Below are 22,006 nucleotides of genomic sequence, written 5' to 3'. Positions count from 1 at the left end.
ATATGCATACACACGTAACTGTAGCTACCACATATAAGAAAGAGTATTACGATAGAAAATGCATTTAATTGCCAGAAATCAAAATCTATACTTTACCAAATCATCAAAAATATCACGCTGATGCACATGAATGGTAATAAGTGTTTCAAATTTCACTCTCTCAAACTTGGAAAGATCCTCCGTGGTCTGGCTAATCAATGTATTCAGAATATTCAGAAATCTAGCATTGGTTACATCCATTATTTTTTTGTCGTCCTTAGCATTGCGTAGAGCTTCTTCTCCATCACGTGTCCACAATATTTGAATTCCCAGTAATCCAACCTAAAAATGTAATACATGAAAAATATGCAAACTAATCACTTGTTGAACTCTACCTGTGTTACAGAAGGTTTAGTTATAATAGGAATGATAAATTACGGTGTAGACAGTTCCAAAATATCACGAGATCTAACATAAATCCATCTCACCAGGACACCATGTCTGAATTAATTGGCTCTGCTGCACAATCTGATGAGAAAGCATTTAAAAATTTTTACAAACATTTGTCGCACAGTGAGATACATTCAAACTAAGGATTCGTGTCAGTTTCCCTTCTAAACCTTTAGAGGACTCCAGTATATATACCTAAACTCGCTCAGGGGGGAGAAGACCTTCTGAAAATTTTCCATTGCCAATTTGTAACTAATTAAAGAACATTAAATTTCTATGAATTTTCACTGAAAATGGTATGGCTTGCCTTCTAACATCCTGTCATGCCTGGAGCACAGCCAAGAGCACACTGAACTACAAGTTACTTTGCTTGCAAATAAATCTAGAGAGTTATAGGATGTTGTACCTAAATTATCATCTCAGATTGGTTTTGATTTACAATATCCACAACAAAAAAGACAGACAAGCACTGTATCCCTTTATTACCCCCATTTTTATATTCACAAAGCATCAAGCTCTAAAAATTTTATTCAACATCTCTTTCTACTTTTCTGGCTCCCTATGCCTGTAGTAAGCTTGTGGTTACAGACTTTGTGCATTAGAAGATAGCTTGATGATTTTAAATGGTGAGCTATCATAGGGAGAGTCTAAAAAAAAAATAAATTAGAATGACCAGTTAGTCAAAGGAGAACAAAAATTAAATAAAATAAATATTTGGATGTGACTATTTCATGTTATCTATAACAGCAGGTTCTGAGCCAGGAAAAAAGCAGTTTGAAGAAAATGTTTAATTTGTCACTATTTTGCCCAATTTCTTCTCTCTTTTGTAACACAGTTTTTCTTTGTAAAAATTCCTTGGCCAAATCCTTCCAACAGAAACAATTTTTTGATCATAAGAACTTAGCAAGATGTGAGAAAAGATCTTTGCAGGTGGTAGTAAAGCCACATCAAAATGCATGACATGAAACAAGACAGTCCTTATTTTTTTAAGGCAGTGAAAATTTTCAAATAAACACTTCTGACATAATACCCGATAATGTTGTAAATAGAGCTTTAGGAAAATTCTATTAAATATTTAAATGTATTGATTTTTTTAAAATAGTAACATACTGGCCAGTTTTAATATCTGTAGAATTTTATTCAAAATTACAACAAGCACTGTACCAGTCAGCAAATTACAAATTCAGAATTCATACAGGATGGGAAACAGTTCATTAATTTTTAATGAAATTTATGAATTATCAGGAAAATGGAGGAGTTTCTAGAATCCTTCAACATAGCCTTGTACTACCTTGACTGCATTATCATAATGACAAATATATGAACTATGAGGTAAATCTTGTAAATTATGAGATAAATAATCATAATCATAGCTCTTGTAATCTTAAATTATGAGAGAAATCAACCCGCACATGCAATTTTATTTGCAGCTGAAAGGGATGCAAAATCCATTACAGAAAATACAAGCTCTACATTATATTATCCAACAGAACTAAAAAAAACTAAATTTAAAGCAGATGGCAAGAAAAATATTATGCAATATACTGGTATCAAAATCAAAATGATTAGGATTACCTTCTACTGACCAGATCCTTCCCCTTTTTCCTCTATGAGAACTTCCTCATACTGGCAATCCCACATGCTCTTTACCTTCCACCTACTCCCAGATACAACCCAGACAGCACACACGCATCTCTTATTCTTACCTGGGCTGGGAATTGATTAAGAAAATTCAATAGCTGATATCCTGGGTCACAAATTTGGTAAAATGCTGCCCTAACTATGCCATGCAATGACCTCTGCTGGTTTTGCAATAAACTCTTCAACCAAATTTCTACTGGTCCTTTTGCAAGCACTGGAGTGTCCAACTGCAAAATTAATTAAAGTAAATGTATAAAATAAAATGTATTTACCAACCTTCTGTTCAAGGATATGAGTTACTACATAGTTACTAAATTTCTATTCATGACAGCTGCAGATTTTACTTCAATTAATATCCAAGGAATTTATTTAATGAAGACATATTCTAGTCCTGTTAACATCAGTCCTTGAAATATTTATTTGTAATTAACAATAATTCACCTTAATACATCTTGTATGTTCAATAATAAAATTATTTTTCTATTAATGTTTCTAGGAAAAAAAAAATCAGATAATTACTGGAATTTTTTCTCCTTCTCTTGATATGACTGCCAGTATGCGATCATAATCCTTGGGGTGAAACTCCACTTCATTTATGTTGTCAGACAGGGAAGTCAAATGTGGCTGTAAGGATACAGGAGTCATTAAATGTAAATATTTTGCAATATGTTAATATTTTGCAAACAGAAAAAATCTCTCAAATAAGGTTATCCTGCAAAATTCATCAGAACGTACAGATGAATTTCTGGTCATCTGTAGGCGACAATTACAGAAATGGTTGTGTAGAATTTTAACTCTGTCTACTGGATTTTTAGAGTTTGCAGAGGTGATCTAGCAGAGATCAACTGGCTTATCTCAATCAACTCTCAGTAAAAATCCAGACTAGCTGGAAGAATTTTGCAATATGCGAAGCAGGAAAACCTCACAGGATCCTTTTATTAGTTTAATTGGGAAAGAAAACACCAGCAAATCACTCGATCAAACCATGTTCTAGTGTTCTGAATTCTGAAGATTGTTTTGAATTACAGGTATCCATTTCACATTTTGTTAAAGAATGGAGAGCAAGAAACAATGTTTTCTTTCAAACAAACTTTATAAAAAGATAATGTTTGCATCTCGATTTATTAAATGCTCCTCTGTACTCTATTTTTTTAAAATATAAGTAGAAAAATATCATTAAGTTCATACCTGGATTGTATGAGAATCACTTGCTTGTCCAAGAATTTCAACAAGTACAGGATCAGAAATAAAAAAGAATCTTGGAAACAGCAGTCTTTTCTTCTCTAAATATCTTTAAAATTAAACAAGATTTTTATTAAAATATTTCAGGTTGTAATTTTTTCAATATAGAGGTGTAAGACTGAAATACAATCAATGTTTCATAAAAATTATTTACAATATAGTAAAGCAGTAAAAATCAAACAATTCATACCCTGTAAGTGATTTCTGACATACTTCCAATTGTTCATGTAAATAAGGGAGAAGTTGCTCCATAGTATCATCTCCAACACAGCAGGCAACTACATTTGCGTTTTCATGAGCTCGTTGCATTATTTTTACCCATGATTTGTCAATATTCTGAAAACGCTTTGCTTCCTATATATAGGAAAACCAAAACATAAACTGTTGAAAATTATTGCACAGAAAGGTTTCAGTACACAATATTAGGCAAGCGTTGTAAAGTTTACCTGGGGTAACTCTTTTGCAATATCTCCTGCTACAAAAACAGCTTCAAGATAAATCCAGAGGTTCTGCACTATCAGCCATTCTTCAAGTATACGTGAAGAGTTGCTTAGTTTATAAACCCAGCTCTGAATTTGCTTTTTAAACGCTGTATTGTATCTAAAAGTGGAGAGGAGAATAAACTATTTAAATCTAAATAAAGCTATTATGAAAAAAAAATACTTACAATGGTGAAAAAAACCCAGAACAAACAAACTCTTGCTTCACTTAGAACAAGAACATCATTAGGGAAAGATTTTAACAGCTTTGTTACATTCAAGTATACTGAGACGAAAGTTGTCTCAACTCAATGTGCATGGAAGTCTTTCTCATAAGGGTGTTTTTCATCTTTTTAGGCCTTGTAAGATTTTGTTTCATTTTTAAAAAATTAATTCAAATTTACTGCTAATTTAGCTAATAATAGTATTGTTACTATTGCAGTGTATTTCTGAAAATGCCATACACGGACTATGCCAAATACCTATTGGACAGTAGGGAATCCAGAACCATTAAACTGTCCTCCATTAATACCATCATTTCTGCTGCTTCAAGTCCCTTTAACAGTAACTCTCCTCTTGCTTTGAATGGTGCAAAGCTCAGATTTTGAGCTCCCCAGGTTTCAGTTACTTGAGACAGTTTGGCCTCTATATCCTTTTCCTTCATAGCAGATATGCATATGTCCTGCAAAGAAAGAACCACTTTTTAGATTCTCCAATATTGTGAAATGAATTTCCTAATACTACACATCCAGTCATAGAATATTTTAAAATGCAGATATCACACTACAAATGTTACTCACTCAAATTATTTGTATGGATAACTGAAAAAAAAGCACTTTTGGAAATGGATGGGTATATATTTTCAGTGGCTTCACCAATGTTATTTCTGTGTGAAAAGATTTTTGCATCATAATTTCTACAAGGCTGAGGAGGGGTAATGACTAGACTCATAATCAGATGAACTCTGACTCTTACCACATTTCAGTTTATAGAATCACAGAATCTAAGAATAGTTTAAGTTGGGAAGGTCAAGTCCAACATTCTATTCAAATCAGAGCTTCATTCAAAATTAAGCAGGTCACTTTGGAATGCTTTCATATAAATCAAGTATAGATATAATAGGCTTCTGCATATGTAATTACCATATGAAACATGGAAACTCCACTGAGTTTTCACAAGTTATATGGGGTGGTTTTTTTGAAGTTGTGCAGTTCAAAAGAAGCCATAATAATCTAGAAAATGTCTTAATATTAAATATTATTAAGAATGAGGTCCTCATCTAAAATTTCTGATTTATCTACAAAACTATAACGCAACAACAGAGGTAAAAAATTTAGCTGACTGTGACTATTTAAAGTTTTGTTCAAGGATTTTTTCCTGCTTAAAAAGAGCTAAGAAAATAATAAAAAATAATGGCAGGAAGAATGTGAAGAGATTATCTAAAAATAAAGGTCTAGAGATTTCAGCTGCTACTTCTATATTTGCTCACATAGATAAGAGCTTCTAAATAAAACATAGATAGTTTTAAAACCAGTGTGGTCTGATTGAGAGTCAAGGACTTTAATGAAGTTATTATTTTTAAAGAGAATAACTTTTATAAGCAATCACATTAGTTTCGCTCAGGATATAAAATGAATGAGGAGGGGAAAAACATGTGTACCTACCTCAATATCTTCTTTATTTTCAAGAACTGGTGCTTCCATGATGTTCCGAAGGCAAAAGGTCTCAGATTCTACATCAAATGTATGTCCTGTTGTTTCAGCAATACGATCCCAGTGTCTTTGCTTCATTGCTTTGTCAGACATCATTTCCAGCAAAGAACAACACTCAATAAAATCCTCAATTCTTTTCTTGAGATCCGAAAATGCTGCCCAGTGGTGGAGACCTTTAGGTAGTCTACGACACCTGCAGTTAAATTAAAGTGATACTGTAGTAAATGCCCCTTCTGTCAAAATAGAATTGTTTAAACAAGAGTTTAAACACGGAGATGTGAAGTGGATTGTATTAAGGTCAACATTTTCTATGTCAGCTAGCCTACCTGTTTAGGAAAAGCTAATATGAATGCCCTACTTAAAAATCATAATATTTAATGGCCTCAAACACTGATATTTTTCCTGCAAATAAAGAAAATAAAAAATACTGTAGTTTCTGTTAAAACATAGTTATGTCCTGCTTATCATCAGACAGTCTTTATTGGAAAAGAAAAAACAAAGAAAAAAATAGTTAAACTTCACATATGAAATCCTTGTACAATTATGATATTTATTTCAATTTAATACGCCTGGAACTTAGTAACATACCAATTTGGAGACAGACATGAAAATCATATAAAAATGACTGCCTCCTCCACTTCTGGTTAGTGGTTCTGAAACCACTCACTCATGAAAACTATATACTTCTAATGTGGAAAAATTCTGAGAACAGTTATATAATTATCCATCTCTTTGATCACACTTTTAATGAGCCAACACATCAAGAACCAAGTAGGTGACCTACCACAGGAATGCCCTATTGCAAATGGTAAAGTATATCCTTATCACAAAAAAACCCAATAAATCCTTGGGTTTGCATTCTTTATCACTTATTTCTCTACCTCCCACTGATAGGATTTCATATTCCCAACAATCAGGAACAGTAAAGCAGCATGTGTGTGGCTTAGAGCTATGTCAGTGCTGGGTGATTGTCAGTATGTTCATGTTGGTTAGCTCCCCACTTGATGTCAAATTGGATGTTTAACACCTGCCTGCCTTTCTCTGAGGGAGAAAGAATTTTGTGCCTGTTATTCTTGTATGCAAAACTTAAAAATCAATGGCCTAATTATCCCAGTTGAAGAACTTCAAATAAAATTTCAGTCCTCCTAACCTTTCAGTTGGTTTAGCTAATGAGACTGGCATTTCAACTGATCATATGTCCTTCAGTTTTCAAAGCTACAGGTAAAACACTGCTTAACTGGTGTTATTTCATTCCTTCTTGAATAATCCTATTGTTTACAATAAATCTTATTCATGGAGGTTTTGATAAATATATCAATAGCTTTGCTGAACTCACCTAAATCTTAATGCATTTAGCATCTGCTACTATTCATATGTTAAACATACCTGCCTTGAAATTCCACAAGTTCAGTACTGATACTTTCAATATCTATCTCTGTCCAAAGTATGTCATAGTAACCATCAATAGTGCTTATTACAGTATCATATAATCCATACAATTTCTGAAGCAAGCCTAACTCCTTCCTGGGAAAAAAAAGAAACAGTTATGCCAATAATTTCAATCCACTCTCTAAATATCTCAAAATATTTAAATACATAATATATGAAATAATAATACGAAATATAGATATAGGCAATTGGAGTATGTTTTTTAATGTAGAAAAGAATACTTCATCAAAAAAATCAATATAAAGAGCAGATAGTTAGTGATAAGGACCTAATATCCACAATAAACATATTTGGAGGAAGTTTTGCTTTTGCCTAGTTCTCCAAAATCCCCATTTGTCCAAAATAAACCTAGGTTATATACCCTGAGCTGGCCTGCAGTGCAAAGCAGAGCCTAACAGGTGGGAAAAAACTGTCGATTTACATAGAAGCACTCTTTGAATCTGAACTAAAACTACTCTAAAACCAGACAGAAACAGTGAGAGCCTCCTCTGGTGTGAATTATCATCAAACAATTGAAATGGCTGGTGCAAAGACTTAAGAATTTAATCATCATTTGTACAGCTGCGCAAAAAAATCAGATTTTCATAAAAACTGTAGGTAAATTCTTCTTATATCACAATAGAATGACCTTTCTTTACATTTTATTCTTCACTTTTCACCGTATCTTAATATATAAATATATCTTTTTATTTCTATTTATGTCTAGAACAGGGCATATTGCTCCTTTACATAGTACTTATACACAGTAAAATCATCCGGTATCATTCTATTACAATAATAAATAAATACTGGTTTTTTAAATTAACAAATTCATTCGAACTTCTAAAGTTTTATTTATCTATTTATTTATTTATTTTATTCAAGACAATGGAAAACCTGTACACTGTAATATTTCTGCCTTTGATGTAAGCCTAAGACTTTCTAACATAGTTAATAACACACTTAAGGCAGCCATATATCCACAGTTACCTGACTTTGTGCAAAATGTCGTACTCTGTGACAGGCAATCCAAACAACCGTTCACCAGATGAGTACGTGATAAACCTTCTCCACAGCTCATCAAAGTTAGCCTGATTGTGTTTCATACAGACCAAATGAAAACATAAGTTTATATGTTTTAACTTAAAATTGTCTAAAAATAAATGATTAAACAGTTTCAAACTTTAATTAAGTCTATCAGAAGCATATGTAGAATACCTGAAAATATTTTTGATCTAAACAAATACATAGCTTGAAGAAAAACACCAGAATGCCAAATAATACAATTAATTTAAAGTATAACTGCAGTCCAAAGGATACGATCACCATAGAAAAGTGGAAAGAAAATGATTTTCACAACTAGTACCCAAAAGTACAGAGCACTCTCTTGGCAAAATAAGAAATACAGCAAATTTAACCAGAAATATTCAATTTTCAGTACATATTCAATGCATTAGAAGGATTAAGAATATTCTGTTAGACCCCAGTGCTTTTCACAAACTCAGAATTTACTTTATACAATCTATACAATATGTTAGACTGACAAAAGTACTATTCAAGTTACTATAACTTGCAGAAAAAAGGATTAAAACTAGAGAAAATACTGCTCCTGGACCTATGAAATAAGGTTCATAACAAGTAAATAGCAAGTTGAAAGACAATTATCTAATGAAAAATGTGATTTTTAAAAGATCAGAAGTTTGGCTCATGACTGCTTTGTAACCTGGCTTCTTTTCAGCCATTGTTCAGGTGTCATGATTGACTCTACCCTTTCAAATGGATAATTTCTGCTGGCAAAATATAAAGAGTGAAGAAAGTTTACAGATTAATTAATCAATCCTTCTACATTAAGGAAAACATTGCATGAGAGAAAGTACAGATAACATAATATTATAAGGAGTATCCAAATTATAATTTGGTAAACTTGTTATGATAAGCAAGAGCAGATTTGATTAATTAGTTGCAAATTCAACAGTTTATTTTCTTACCTGAAAGATCTGCAGCCTCTTACTGGCTTCCTGAGGTGGAATGTTTGGAACCATAGGCCCCTCCTTTCAAAACAAGCAGTTAACAAAATTGAACCTTAATTCTCAAAATGACTGAAGGCCACTCTATATTTACAGATCATTACAGAATACATACTTTTGTTATTCAAACTTCAAGCAAGTTATGTAGCTTGGTAATTCAATACTTACAATGGAAATCCAAGAAGAGGTAACTTTTATGGAATTGAAAATTCCTTATCTTAATTAAACTTAATAAGATCAGACTCTAACTTTTCCATACTTCCTTATTTTGCTGAAAATAAAAAAACCCAGACAGTGGTCCTTTTTAATGCTGATGTGTGTGCAAAGATGCCACAACATGTACTATAGTTTCTAAATGAATTTGTAATTTATAATTATGATTTCTTTACAAGTTGTATCACCGGTGCTTCTTTTCTTTCTTTATAAAGCTGTGTGCACTGCTATTTCTTCATACTGAAAATTTTGACCTAGAGTAATGACTGCTTAGCAACCATGGCATCAAACATCAGTAGCTGACCAGAATAAAATTCTGGCACCCAACTCCTGCAAACCAAAAACATTGAAACACTGAGTACAAGTCTTCCCTGCCACTACTAAATGCATTTACCGTTTCATATGCTGTTTCAAACTGTGATACATCCTCCTTAAAAACTTTAACTGCCTCTAGCAATTCAGTCTTAAATTTGGGCTGAACTTCAACCAACTCATCTTGAACTGCAATCTGACATGGAAAAGATTAAAATAAAAGTTATTTCTGCAAGAATCAGGAACAGATATTTGAGTTAGATATAAATGAAAATTATGAATAAAACATCTCAAATTTTTGAAGAAAAATTTATTATTTGAAGCTTAATACTTTTTTTCCCTTTATGGTGCTACATGTTCAATTCTTGAGAGGAAAGGTGGAGGAAAAAACCAAACCTCCTCAACCAAAAACCCTAACAAAATTTCACATTGGCCTTTAAAGGAATGTGTTTCATTACAAGAGGGTGATGTAACAAGATCCTATTCTCTTTCTTTCCTCCCTCCAAAAAACCTCAAACCCCAAGCTAATAGAGTCATCTTCCTCACACAGGGCTCAGCCTTCTATTTAAAAAATTTCTTTTTCTTTGATCAAAATTTTAAGAGTAATAACCAAGAGCTTCACAAAAACATAGAACATACTCTTGAGTCCTTTCCTGAGTGATTAATCTGTGGAACAGGATGTAACTTAATAAATTCAACAAAATATCTACATATTTCCATCTAACCACCTCCATTACATAAAATACTGAATAAATTAGGAGTTTTTGAGGGATAGAAGGCTGTCCTAAATAATAAAGATGAATGTACAACCATCACTTAATGATGATGAATGTACATCACCAGGGCACTGGCAGAGTATGCATTTCTTAGAAAAATGTAACTTAAACTCCCTGATCAGACAAGAATGACACAAAAACTGGAAATGAAGGAGGATATTCTTGCAGAGCATTTTGTAGATATATCTAAAAGCTACAATAATATTTAAATATCAAAGTTATCTATAAAAATGAAATTAGAAAATGAACATACTAATAGAAGATACAGACAGTATTGCATAACTGATGTCAAAGTGAGAAGACAGAGAGGATGGACAATTGGTCTCATACTCTCATTTACAACTTGAAGAAACTCACAAGTTTTCCACAAATGCAAAATAATATAATTTTATATACTTACAGCTTGAGTTTTTAATTTACTAAAAGCATATCTCATTGTGTCAACACCATCTGATTCCTCTTTTGTAATTTCCACGTTAAATGCATTTAAAATGCTGTAGGCTTCCTAGATAGAAAAAAAACCCCGAAAAAATCAAGAGCTTAGGAATATATTATGAGTTCATTTGAGGAAGCATAGAGCAAATTTGTAAAAAATATTTCAAAGGAAATCAAATAAAATGTTCCTATATTTCAGGAATAACTGGTGGTTTGGTTGTTTTTGGTTTTTTAGTAAGGATGAGGGATGAAGAACTAGAGAACAACAGCAAAAACTATTTCTTCAAAGATGTCTTGGATGACATACTGGGAAAACATATACAAACACCACAGATTTAATATCAGAAAATATATTTTTTTAATCATGTCAATGGTATTTTATTCCAATAATCTACATTTCACCTGAATGTAGGTTTTGATGAAATTTCCCTAATGCTGAATAACTGTGCACACAAAGTTACACATCTTTAAATATTTTGCCATATCATCTATAAAACCTTTTTTGCCAAATTTGCTGAACTGTCAAATATACACATACGTATCTGTAATGGAATGAACCTTCCTTATGCAATTTGTTTGCATATATTCTGCTTTATAATCCTCCTCCTGAACACACTGCATTATTTAAAAATAAGTTCATTTTCATATTTTATTCATCCTTTTCTGGACTCACTCCAGTATGTCCAAGTCTGTCTTGTAATGGGAAGCCCAACACTTCAGATAAATCTCGTATCCCAAAGAAGATGGAATCATGTCCCTAAACCTGCGGGCAATTCAGCTCGTAAAAGTCCCAGGAGACCCTTATATCTCTTTGTTGCAAAGACACTTCTCTAGTTTATTCACTTCTGTGTACTTTCAAAAAAGAGCTTAGTTCTTGTACTGCAAAGCTGATTTTTTTACCTAGCCTGCACTGGTGTCTAGGGTTATTCATCTCCTGGAGAAAAGGAATCTAAGGGTGACTTGCTAAGATGACTAGCCCTACTGACATTGACAGAACTCATTATTTTAATCTAGAAAGGAAGTAAATGTTTATGAGAGTAAATGTTTATGAGATATGTAAAATATAAATAGTTTCGGACAGATCATTATCTTAAATATTCATCTCAAAGTAGCAGAAGCATAATAGTAATAATAATAATAATAAACAAAACCAATAATTCTTCATCTTTTTTAATACCCTTTATTTATTTACAAAGTTTGCATCATTTCCTACACATGTAAAACCTAGCAAGCAGACAATGTTGAACTCAGTTCCTCTTGCTTGCTTTATTTAACAGTTAAGAGTGTGATCATTATATCCTGAAAATAGACTAATAACATTTAGTTGAATGTGAATTTTCCTTTAAATGTTTAACTTATTGTTAAGGTTCTTTCTTCTATTTGGTGTAAGGCTAAGACTTTCTAACATACTTGATGCACACTTAAGAAGGCAGCTGTATTTCCACAGTTTACCTCTACATCATTTAAGCACAGAACTCATAGTTTTCTTACAAACCACTAGACAAATTCCTAAGACAAAACCCACATTCTTACCATGAAACTAGCAGAAGTGACAGCAATTACAGAAACTCCTTTCAAGTGTCAGGTCAGTCTTCATAAAAGAAAATCTCACTATACAGCAAAAAATTTCTTCTTCAAAAGGTGGATGAAAATAAAAAGCTAATTTGTTCTATTAAGCTGACTGCTTCAGAGAGTAATAGTAATAGTAAATACCAAGTACTTATGAGCTTGTTTTAGCTTCTTTCAGCTTCTTATAGGAAAAAACTAAAAGAATGTTGCCAGTTTTTGACAGCATACCGCAGTGTGTAGTTCTATGAATATTCTCTGGCTAACCCCATCTTTCAAGGGGTTCAATGGTCAAGATGTTTGATTATACATACAGAAAGGGGATTAAGACTAATGAAGAGAAAAAGGCAGCATAGTGCTCCCTTGTCTTGTGTTCTCAGCTTCTTATTTCTGCATGTTGCCTCCTAGATTGTTTCTATATTATAATTTAAGAAATATTTTTCTGTTTTGTATTAATACAGAATATATCAAATTATCTGATTCATAACTTATAATATAAAAGACCAAAACTAACATTTTGTTTCCCATCTTCAGCCTAGTTCCTTCAAGACAGTGAACTAATTGTTAGAGTTCAAATTTTATCTTATCTTGAAACACTTATTATATACATTATTAAAAATAATAACATTTTTACAATATAACAAATTAAAAGTCATCTTACTTCAATAGGTCCCATAGAGATATCTATATCTGATCTCTTTTCTTGAATGGTAGATAAAGCTTCCATTGCTAATCTGACATCATCTAAGTCAGTCAGAGGTCGAGACAATTTGTTTACGTGATCATTTATGAACGACACCAAGCCTAATAATTTCTTTTTATATTCCTCATTTAAATAATGACAGAGGACCATCTTCCAGGAATTGGCTTCAATTGTTAAAGATTTTTTCAGTGGTGCTGGTTTTAAAAAACAATAAAATAAAAAAAAATTACTCAATTCATTTATTTTTTTTCTTTAAAAAGCCCACATCATTACATATGGTTCCTTAACAGCAATTAGAAAACAGCAGACAAGCAATTCCATTAAAGCATTTAAAAAGTTTCAAAACAATTTAAACTATATCTAAAGATACTTCTGTTGTTTTATTGTATATTATGGCATCTGTAAAACATATTGGTAAGCTTACCCAGAGGAGCACATAGGGAACATGAATAAAGAACAAAATGTCTACTTATTAATGTGGATTTTCAGAGAATAGCTTTGATATGCATTAACCAAATGTATAAACATCAGTGATATTTGAATACTTTATAGCCACTGAGGAAATGGCATCTTGGGATTTCAAAATTTGGACTTGGAATACTTGACAGCTAAAACTGTAAGGTGACACATCATGTTATATGCAGTTAATATATAAACACAAACCAACACTGAAGAGCCAGAAGAGCAAAGAATTCAAATACATTTTCAGAAAAATGCTATGATTTTCTTAGGCAGCTTTTTGTACTCTGGTAAAAGAAAGCAAAATATACTGACAGAATAAAACATTTCTGCTCACAAAACAACTTTGTAGCATATACAGATTCTCCTTTAATTATGTGCCTATTAATATTAAAGAGATGATTCCTGAAGCTCAGGAGTAATTCAAGAAAATTACCACACTCTGATAGAAGTTCAAATCCATAAATCACAGTAAATAAGTTCCCAAACATAAACTGAGTCCAAGACAGTACCCACTCTCCCAGATCATAAAAGACATTTAATGCCTTTGTTCTGTAACCTAGAGGACTTGGGACCCTTTGATGCAGGGTCACAGGCGAGGGAGTACTGTGATCATCAACAAAATCCATATTCTTTTGGACACATTCTTTCTTACTACTCTTGGTCACACAATAATAGATAGAGTTTTCCAGAGTGGTCTCATTAAGAAGAAACTGCATCCAGGGACTGGATGAAGATGTGCAGTCAGCAGTCTGATATTTTTGCTTGTTCACTGAAAGAAATAGGTTTAACACACCACCAAGATCCTGAAGTGAACTCCAGTCTTCAAAGCAGGCAGCTTCTGCTTCTCTGATGTGCAAGAAAGACAAATTTTACAGATTATTTCTTAACCTAATCAAACTAATCTGTCAGAAGAAGAGGGTTGCTCATAAGAAATGCAGCCACACGGATACTAGCAACAGGACACATTTTCTACTTATTGATAGATACCAACCAGATAGCTGGTTACCATTGTAATAATCTATGAGGTGAAAGAGATAACTGCTATTGGAATCCTAAGCACCATCAGCTGTGACAGAAATGCCATAGAATTAACAGTTTAATTCAGAACATAATGTTCTGAGAGCTAGAGATATTAAACATGGGAATGACTAAGTAGTCATGTCTCCTCCTGAAACAAACACTGAAAGTGAAAAAAATATTAATGCCGTTAAGTGCTCCTCTTTCACCAGTACCAAAGAAGGCACTTTTATGCTTCCAATGTTCTTTATAATCGTTGGCTGACCTGGTGCCAGACAAGAGTACCACGGATGATCAAATCAGTGTCAATAAACACTCATTAATTCTTCGGCAAGCCTCCATAACAACTTTACAGTCATGACAGAACTATGTGTCCACATTTACAAGTGGAGAACACAAGGGGAATGGAGGATTTTTTTAAGTCAGATTTCTTAGAAGGGTTTGAGTGAGCCCCAGCTGACAGTCAGTGAGGTCTCTTCAGTGATTTATTTTCATATTGAAAGACATCTAGATACATTCATATTTACAAGAATAAACCTGTCTCTCATAGCACACAGCTGGATAAACATGTCATGTGATGGATGAGCAGCTGGCTCACAGGCTGGACACAAAGGGTTACAGTGAATGAGGTGACATCAGACTGGGGACCTCGCACTAGACGGGTTCTGCAAGGCTCCATTTTAGACCTTGTGCTCTTCAACACCTTCATAAATGACTTGGACATAGAACTGGTAGAAATACTAAGGAAGTTCACAGACTAGGTGGAGCTGTTGACTCCTTTAAAGTCAGAGAGGCCCTGCAGAGAGACCTCAACAAGTCAGAGGGCTGGGCAATTACCAACCATATGTAGTTCAGCAAGGGAAAGTGCTGGATTCTGCACCTGGAATGGGGCAATCCTGGATGTATGGACAGACTGGAGAATGAGATGCTGGAAAGCAGTGGCACAGAAAGGAACCTGGGGGTCCTGGCTGATAGCAAGTTGAACATGAGTCAGCAGTGCCCTGGCACTGGGGTGCATCAGGCACAGCATCACCAGCCAGGCAAGGCAGGGGAGTGTTGACCTCTACTCTGCACTGCAGCAGCCTCACCTCGAGCTCTGTGGGCAGTTTTGGACATTACAAAATAAGAAAGATACTAAACAATTAGAGAGGGTCCAAAGGAGGGCAATGAAGATGATGAAGGGCCTTGAGGGGAAGCCATATGAGGAGCAGCCAAGGTCACTTGGTCTATCCAGCCTGGAGGAGAGTAAGGGGAGAACTCACTGCAGTTACACCTTCCTTGTGAGGGGAAGAGGAGGGGCAGGCACTGATCTCTTCTCTGTGGTGACCAGTGACAGGACCTGAGGGAATGGCCTGAAGTTGTGTCAGGGGAGGGTTAGGTTGGATATTAGGAAAAGGTTCCTCACCTTGAGGGTGGTTGGGCACTTGGACAGGCTCCCCAGGGAAGTCACAGCACTGAGAATAACAGAGAGTTCAAGAAGTGTTTGGACAATATTCTCAGGCACATGGTGTGACTATTGGGGTGTCCTGTGCAGGTCCAGGAGCTGGAATTTGATGATCCTTATGGGTCCCTTTCAACTATGCATCTTCTGTGATTCTGTGACTATTTTACTCATTATCTTACTATACATACTAAGATAAGAAAGTCATACCTGTGTGCAATTCAAGTGGACCAAGAAGAATAACAGGTCTTAAATTTTTCAGCTCTTGCTCAAACGTATCATAGTGAATTATTTCTTCTTTAATTTCGGACACAGTGGGATCAGTAGCAAAAATTTCCTGTGTGTAGTTTAAAATATCAATCAACAAATGTCATTTTTCATAATCTTGGTAAAACATTTTGTAACTGTTATTCAGTAATTACTGAAAATGTATACCACTATTATACTTGTTTTTAGCCTTCCGTAGCCTTGCTAGCATAGTAAAATGAATGTTTATAAATTTCTCTGCCACTAAAACTCAACCTTATTGGGAAATTCCAACCAAATTTAACAGAGAAACAGATAACCAAGACAAGTTAAGGACCTACTTGTTTTGTGAAAACAGGTGACAAAACAGATCAACTACATGCCCACACTTACAGAAATACTACCTCATAAGCCAAATTATGTGTGAAAAAATCACAATAAAATACATTTTCTAACTAGATCCCTGAACAGAACTCAAAGGTAGAAATGGTCTGTTATTCTGAAAAGCTGCATTTAAGAAATACTACTTAAGACCTGTATTGATTATGCTTACATTGCTTGGGCAAGTAATAAATGTTGAAAGCTTTACCCCACTTCTACTCTTCTATCCAAGAGTACTCAGACAAGCAGTAGAAGGGTAAGCATTGTGGAAAAGGAAGTATGTAGAAATTAAACATGTGTGTATAAAATTTAACTGCCTTATTACAGAAGCTTTCACTGTAACAGTGTCCTATTCCTCAATAGTAACTAGACCAAGCTAGTAACAATAAATTGATTAGACTTAAATTTTTAATTTGACTAACAGCAAATGTTCAGCCCCACTTATGAATTAGTGGAGTTTTAACCCTCATAAACTCATCTTGAATTCCACCTTTTAATGGTCACCGCAGCCAGACTGTCCTTGAGCTTCACCTTCTCCACCAGCTCCTCCTTGTTGCTGAGAACAAGGTAGACAGTACAGCACCCCTTCTCATTCACTCTTCAATTACTTGGTCAAAGAAGTACCATCAACACATCCTAGGAACCTTCTGGATTGCTTATGGCCTGCTGTGTTGTTCCTCCAGCAGATATCAGAATGGTTGAAGTTGCTCATGAGAACCAGGGTTTACAAATGTGAGGCTACGCCTGTCTGTCTACAGGAAGTCTCATCAGCTTGGACTTCCTGGTCAGGCAGCCTGTAGCAGGATAATGTCACCTGTCCCTGCCCTCCTTTCAATCCTGACCTGGTCCTCCCTGCCTAACTTTCTTAAAGAGCCTGTGTCTCTCCATTCCAGCACACCACCACTCATAGGTGCCATCCTACCATATCCCTGTGATACCAGTAGCCTTGCAGGCATGTGCACGTCTCTAACTCTTCTTGTTAACTCCCCGTGCTACCTGTGCTTGCACAGGGACATGCCACATACCACACTGGGTTGGTTTCTCCTGCCTCAGCAGAGCGTAAATCACCCTGGCGCAGCATCTTAAGTACAGGGGTGGAGAGAGGGGAAGGGTAGAACGAAGGATCAATCAGGTAAAGGTAGGGAGGGGCTCTGCATATCAAAGACAAACAGGGAACCCAATCAAGGAGGGAACAGCTGGAATCCTGCTCAATCACTCGACGACCTCACTGGAACCTTCTAGACCCAGGGTGAGTCCTCAAAGTGACAGACAGGACCCAAAGGTTACATAACACGATTGATGGATAACTGGATAACTGTAACTGGGGTAAACCATAGGGGACAAACTCAGGGGGGCTACAAAGAACAAACCATTATAACTTACATAGAACAGTATGAGAACAAAGAATAAATGCATATATTAGACTGACAAAACTAAAAACACGCCACTACCGTTTCTTGTGACCAAAAATCCAGAGTTACACAAACAAAGCAATTACCAGGTTTTCAGTATCTGGAATGCCATAGAACCAGATGAAGGCAAACCAAAACATAAAAATTTATTTTCACATTAGTAAAATGCTATTACTTCTTAGTAGAGATAGTATCATTCCTACAGAAGGATAAAAGAAGTATTTCAGCTGTGAATGTGTTTTCTACATCTTTTTTTCCTTTGATTTTTCCAAGTGTTTTCTGATTCCAAAAGATAGGATTAATGAAGAATAGTCCTGTAATTGATCATTGTTATACTGACCTGAAATACGGTATCTTTATCTTCTGTCCACAGCACCTTATATTTATCAAATTCTTGCAGAACTTCACTAACTCCTTCTTTTAGAGAATCCCCAGCAGAAGAGAGAAGCACAATTATTTTAGCAATAGCTTCATTTTCTGCAACACTTGCATAAAAATTTTTCAGCTTTCTGACAACCTTATCATCAGCTCCCTCTGTAAAATAAAATTATATATAAATCAATGAAGTGTTGAAAGTCTGACTAGAAGTCTCTTCTAAACCTGTGCATACCAAATTGAGCAATGATGCTCCTTCAGTAAGGCTGAATATCCTATCTTAACTTCAGCTAGAGTACCAGCTGCTAGCTCCTGCCAGGCACTATACAGCTAGAAGAAATTCAGTCTAAAATGAAGATTTTCAAATGGAAAAAAACCAGTCTTCTTCATTCACAAATTTCATTTTCTCAATTTTAATTTAATTGTAAGCAGAACGTCAAAGGCCTCATAAACATTCCACATAATTTATTTTTTTTTTTAATTCTTAAAATTTAAGTTTTTTTAATTCCATATATTTTTAAAGCAGTGTAAGCTTCTTGAACTCCTTGATTAATTGCTGAGACAATCAGGGTCAATATAGATACCGATATGCTTCAGATCTGATGAGCTACTTCTGTCATAACAATGCCTGAACATTTTGAAGCAGATTTCAGCAAATGAAGAAGAAAAAACCACCCATTCCACAGCATATATTGTTTTCCACAGCATATATTGTTTAATGAGAAGAATTTAAGGCAGCTCCAAGTTCTCTTTTACTCTGAAGACCTTTTCTGGGGTCTGCTTACTGGAAACAGTCTCAGACTCATCCATCCTTACCAGTGTACTCCATAACCTCATTGCCCAAACATTAACATATGCCCCCAGATGCTGCTGGTATCCAGTTAAAGGTGATGAAAATGGTCATTTGCTGATGCTGTATTTTGACACAGAAGAGGAAAAGACTCTGAGTGTCTGATGAGGGTTTTCTCCTGCCACCCTGCTTGAACTCCATTAAAAGAGGTTAGAATCATACAAGACATGTCCGTAGAAGAATAAAGTAACAGCTCTGGACTGTCAGAAAGAAAAACTTTCCAAGATGTTGCAGACTTTTCAAAGGAATGACAAGGAAGATATTAATTGGATTGCATATCACTGAGTCAGTCAAACAGCTAAAAAAACCCGATGGTAAAAACATTTAGGCTTGCAAAATGTATGGAGAGATGCTTGGAAGTAATATTAAGAAATAAAGTATTTTACTAAAATGGATGTAGGTCTGTCTCCAGTCAAGAATTTTTCATTCACATGAAAAAACATTTGAGGTTTTTTATAATCCAATCCAAGAATACATCCAGTAATTAAAATTTTTCCTGAAATCTGGCTCTTGCTGTATCTTAAAATTTCAATGAGATTTAGTATAAAATTATGGTTTATGGTTTTAGCTATATCATTATGACTACATTCCACAATGAGTAAGTAAAAAGATTGATCAACAGCTGACTTTGCCTTAAATTAACTAAAATACTCAGAACCTAGCAATTTTTTCAGTTTTTTGCTTATTGTTTTTCAGAGTTGTCATACTTACGTAACCCTGAAAAGCTATTTCTGAAAAATACAGTCAATTAAATCAAAATAACCCCCCAAAATTAATGTAAAACAATCCACAGCAGGCTTCTCTGATGAAAAGTGAGGTTATTCACAAACATTTATATATGGCATAGTTATTAAAGCAAAAAGTAAAGTAGAAAGTAAAACAAAACCTAAACAAACCACTTACTTTCCCCTTTTTTGCCTTTTTTTCCTTGTGATCCAAAGCCTGCTTGCTGTGTGCCTGGTTCTGTTTTTAAAATAGATTTTTGCAAATGCCTCTGTCCCCACTGAGCAACTCCTCGACTTACTTCCAGTGTTAAATGAATCATGCGATTGATGGCTTCCTGTATATCATCTAAACTTGGAACAATTACCTATTTAAAACAGTTGAAAAATTGTTGAAATAAATGCAACTGATTGAAATAAATGCAACTGATTGATTTTGGAGACCTCAGTTTTACTCCATTCACAGTGAATTGCAAAGTTTACCCCAGAAGAGAAGCTGGAAAATATAACTTTAGCAGGTTGTCTGGCTCAGAATTGCTTCTAAAGAGATGAAACCTACTGTAGTGGCCTACTATCTAATTATGCAGTCATACTGCAGGGGAAATGGCAATCAAGTATATAAGGAGGTAGATTTCTTGGCTTTTTTCACAGCTATTTTAAAAACTCCTACAACATTTTAAGCATCCTTTTTATAATTACTTTTTTATAATGTGTGGGAATACATTACAAACCTTGTTCTTTACACTCTAGGAAAACAAAGTGTGGGGGTGCTGAAATGTTATCATAGGCTTCTTAGTTGTAGGTTTGATGTGATTTGGACTTTAACCCTAGCCTGGTAAGGTTCCTGTCTTGGATTGTGCTTATCAGAGGTTGATAAGAGTTGCCAAGACAACTCTAATCCTCTGCCCTGGGTTTCGATCATCCTATTGTATTTTCCCCCATCCCATTGTATTTCTCCCCCACATGTACATCATCCCCCAGACCCCAAAACCTTCAGGAGAGGTGTCTGACAGGGATTGGTGGGTCTCACAAGACCACATCCCAAATTCACCTGATTTGTTAATGTTGTGTATTGCATTTTGACCTTACCCACCTGGCCTTGTTTCATTGGTCTGGTAACTTGTGTCCACCCCCGAGATTTTGGGGGAAGAAAAACCCCCTGTAACCGAGGCCGGGGGTCACTCCCCAGAGGCACAGGCCTGGAACCAGGGGCTGCCCCTGAGTTACCCGAATAAAATCTTTCTCCCTGAGCCTGGAGTGTCCCCTCTTTCGAACCACGGCCGAGACAGCTAAGGCAAAAGCACTGCGGAGCCAAAGACCCACGCAAAGGTACTGTTGGGCGTATCACAGCTAGCAGGGTGGCCCAGCCGACGCTGAGCTGACCTGAGAGACAGATACGCGAAGCAACAACAAAGCATTAGAAATTGCATGGTATGGTGCAACCACCACTTCCTACCCTTCTCAGACCTTATGTATGAGCAGCAGCATACATAAAACCAAGGCTCTTGCAAAATCTTATTAGCATTGGCAAAGTGGTATTTTATCCAGAATTACTTGATTACTGCCCTGGATCAGCCAAGCATTTGAGGGCTGGAGAGGGAGATGTATTTCCTTTGCAGTGGGTAGAGCTTGGTGCTTTAAGGTTCTATAAATATCAACAAGGCAAACATTCTGCACTTTGACAGAACTTACATATTGTGTGTACATACACACACACACACACACACACACACACACACACACACAGAGGATGAATGTAAAACAGAATTACAATATGAACAGCAGTTCAATGTCAAAGGAATATCACCTTAGAGCAGAACCTTTTGTTCATTGTAATTTCAATACAAAACCATTAATCTTTATAAGACATCTGAGGAATTTCATTACCTTCTCTCGTAAAATAAGAAAATGCATATTGCTGACACATAGTTATCTTATTCTACAAAAGGAAAACAAACTAATGCTTTAGTTCTTTGCAACTGAGCTGTCCTTTTTCTCCCTGTACATAGAAATCCACAACTCCTTTTTCTGGTTTTGAATCTTCTATTTTTGTTCAGTGTTCCTCATTCTGGTCATCTAACTCCCCATTTAGGTGACTAAAGCCAAACTGAGCAAAGATGATGTTAATTATTGAAAT

The 22,006-nt window shown here is 35.1% G+C and overlaps 1 protein-coding gene across 1 annotated transcript in view; it reads right to left on the bottom strand.

Moving 5' to 3' along the window:
* Positions 1-22,006, bottom strand: part of DNAH8 (dynein axonemal heavy chain 8) — a gene marked incomplete at both ends in the record, with an annotated part of 112,505 nt that overhangs the window by 68,548 nt on the left and 21,951 nt on the right. The window contains 17 exons of the mRNA XM_083857620.1: positions 97-321; positions 2,136-2,297; positions 2,590-2,694; positions 3,259-3,361; positions 3,503-3,666; positions 3,759-3,912; positions 4,274-4,473; positions 5,456-5,696; positions 6,890-7,027; positions 7,922-8,022; positions 8,920-8,982; positions 9,566-9,679; positions 10,660-10,764; positions 12,922-13,157; positions 16,094-16,220; positions 18,263-18,456; positions 20,051-20,237. Coding sequence (XP_083713746.1) covers positions 97-321; positions 2,136-2,297; positions 2,590-2,694; positions 3,259-3,361; positions 3,503-3,666; positions 3,759-3,912; positions 4,274-4,473; positions 5,456-5,696; positions 6,890-7,027; positions 7,922-8,022; positions 8,920-8,982; positions 9,566-9,679; positions 10,660-10,764; positions 12,922-13,157; positions 16,094-16,220; positions 18,263-18,456; positions 20,051-20,237 — 2,619 coding nt within the window. The remainder of the gene's footprint in view (positions 1-96; positions 322-2,135; positions 2,298-2,589; positions 2,695-3,258; positions 3,362-3,502; positions 3,667-3,758; positions 3,913-4,273; positions 4,474-5,455; positions 5,697-6,889; positions 7,028-7,921; positions 8,023-8,919; positions 8,983-9,565; positions 9,680-10,659; positions 10,765-12,921; positions 13,158-16,093; positions 16,221-18,262; positions 18,457-20,050; positions 20,238-22,006) is intronic.

Source organism: Zosterops lateralis (assembly GCF_965231275.1).
Source record: "Zosterops lateralis genome assembly, chromosome: 3".
Lineage (NCBI taxonomy): Eukaryota > Metazoa > Chordata > Aves > Passeriformes > Zosteropidae > Zosterops > Zosterops lateralis.
This window is presented reverse-complemented; position numbering and strand designations above follow the sequence as displayed.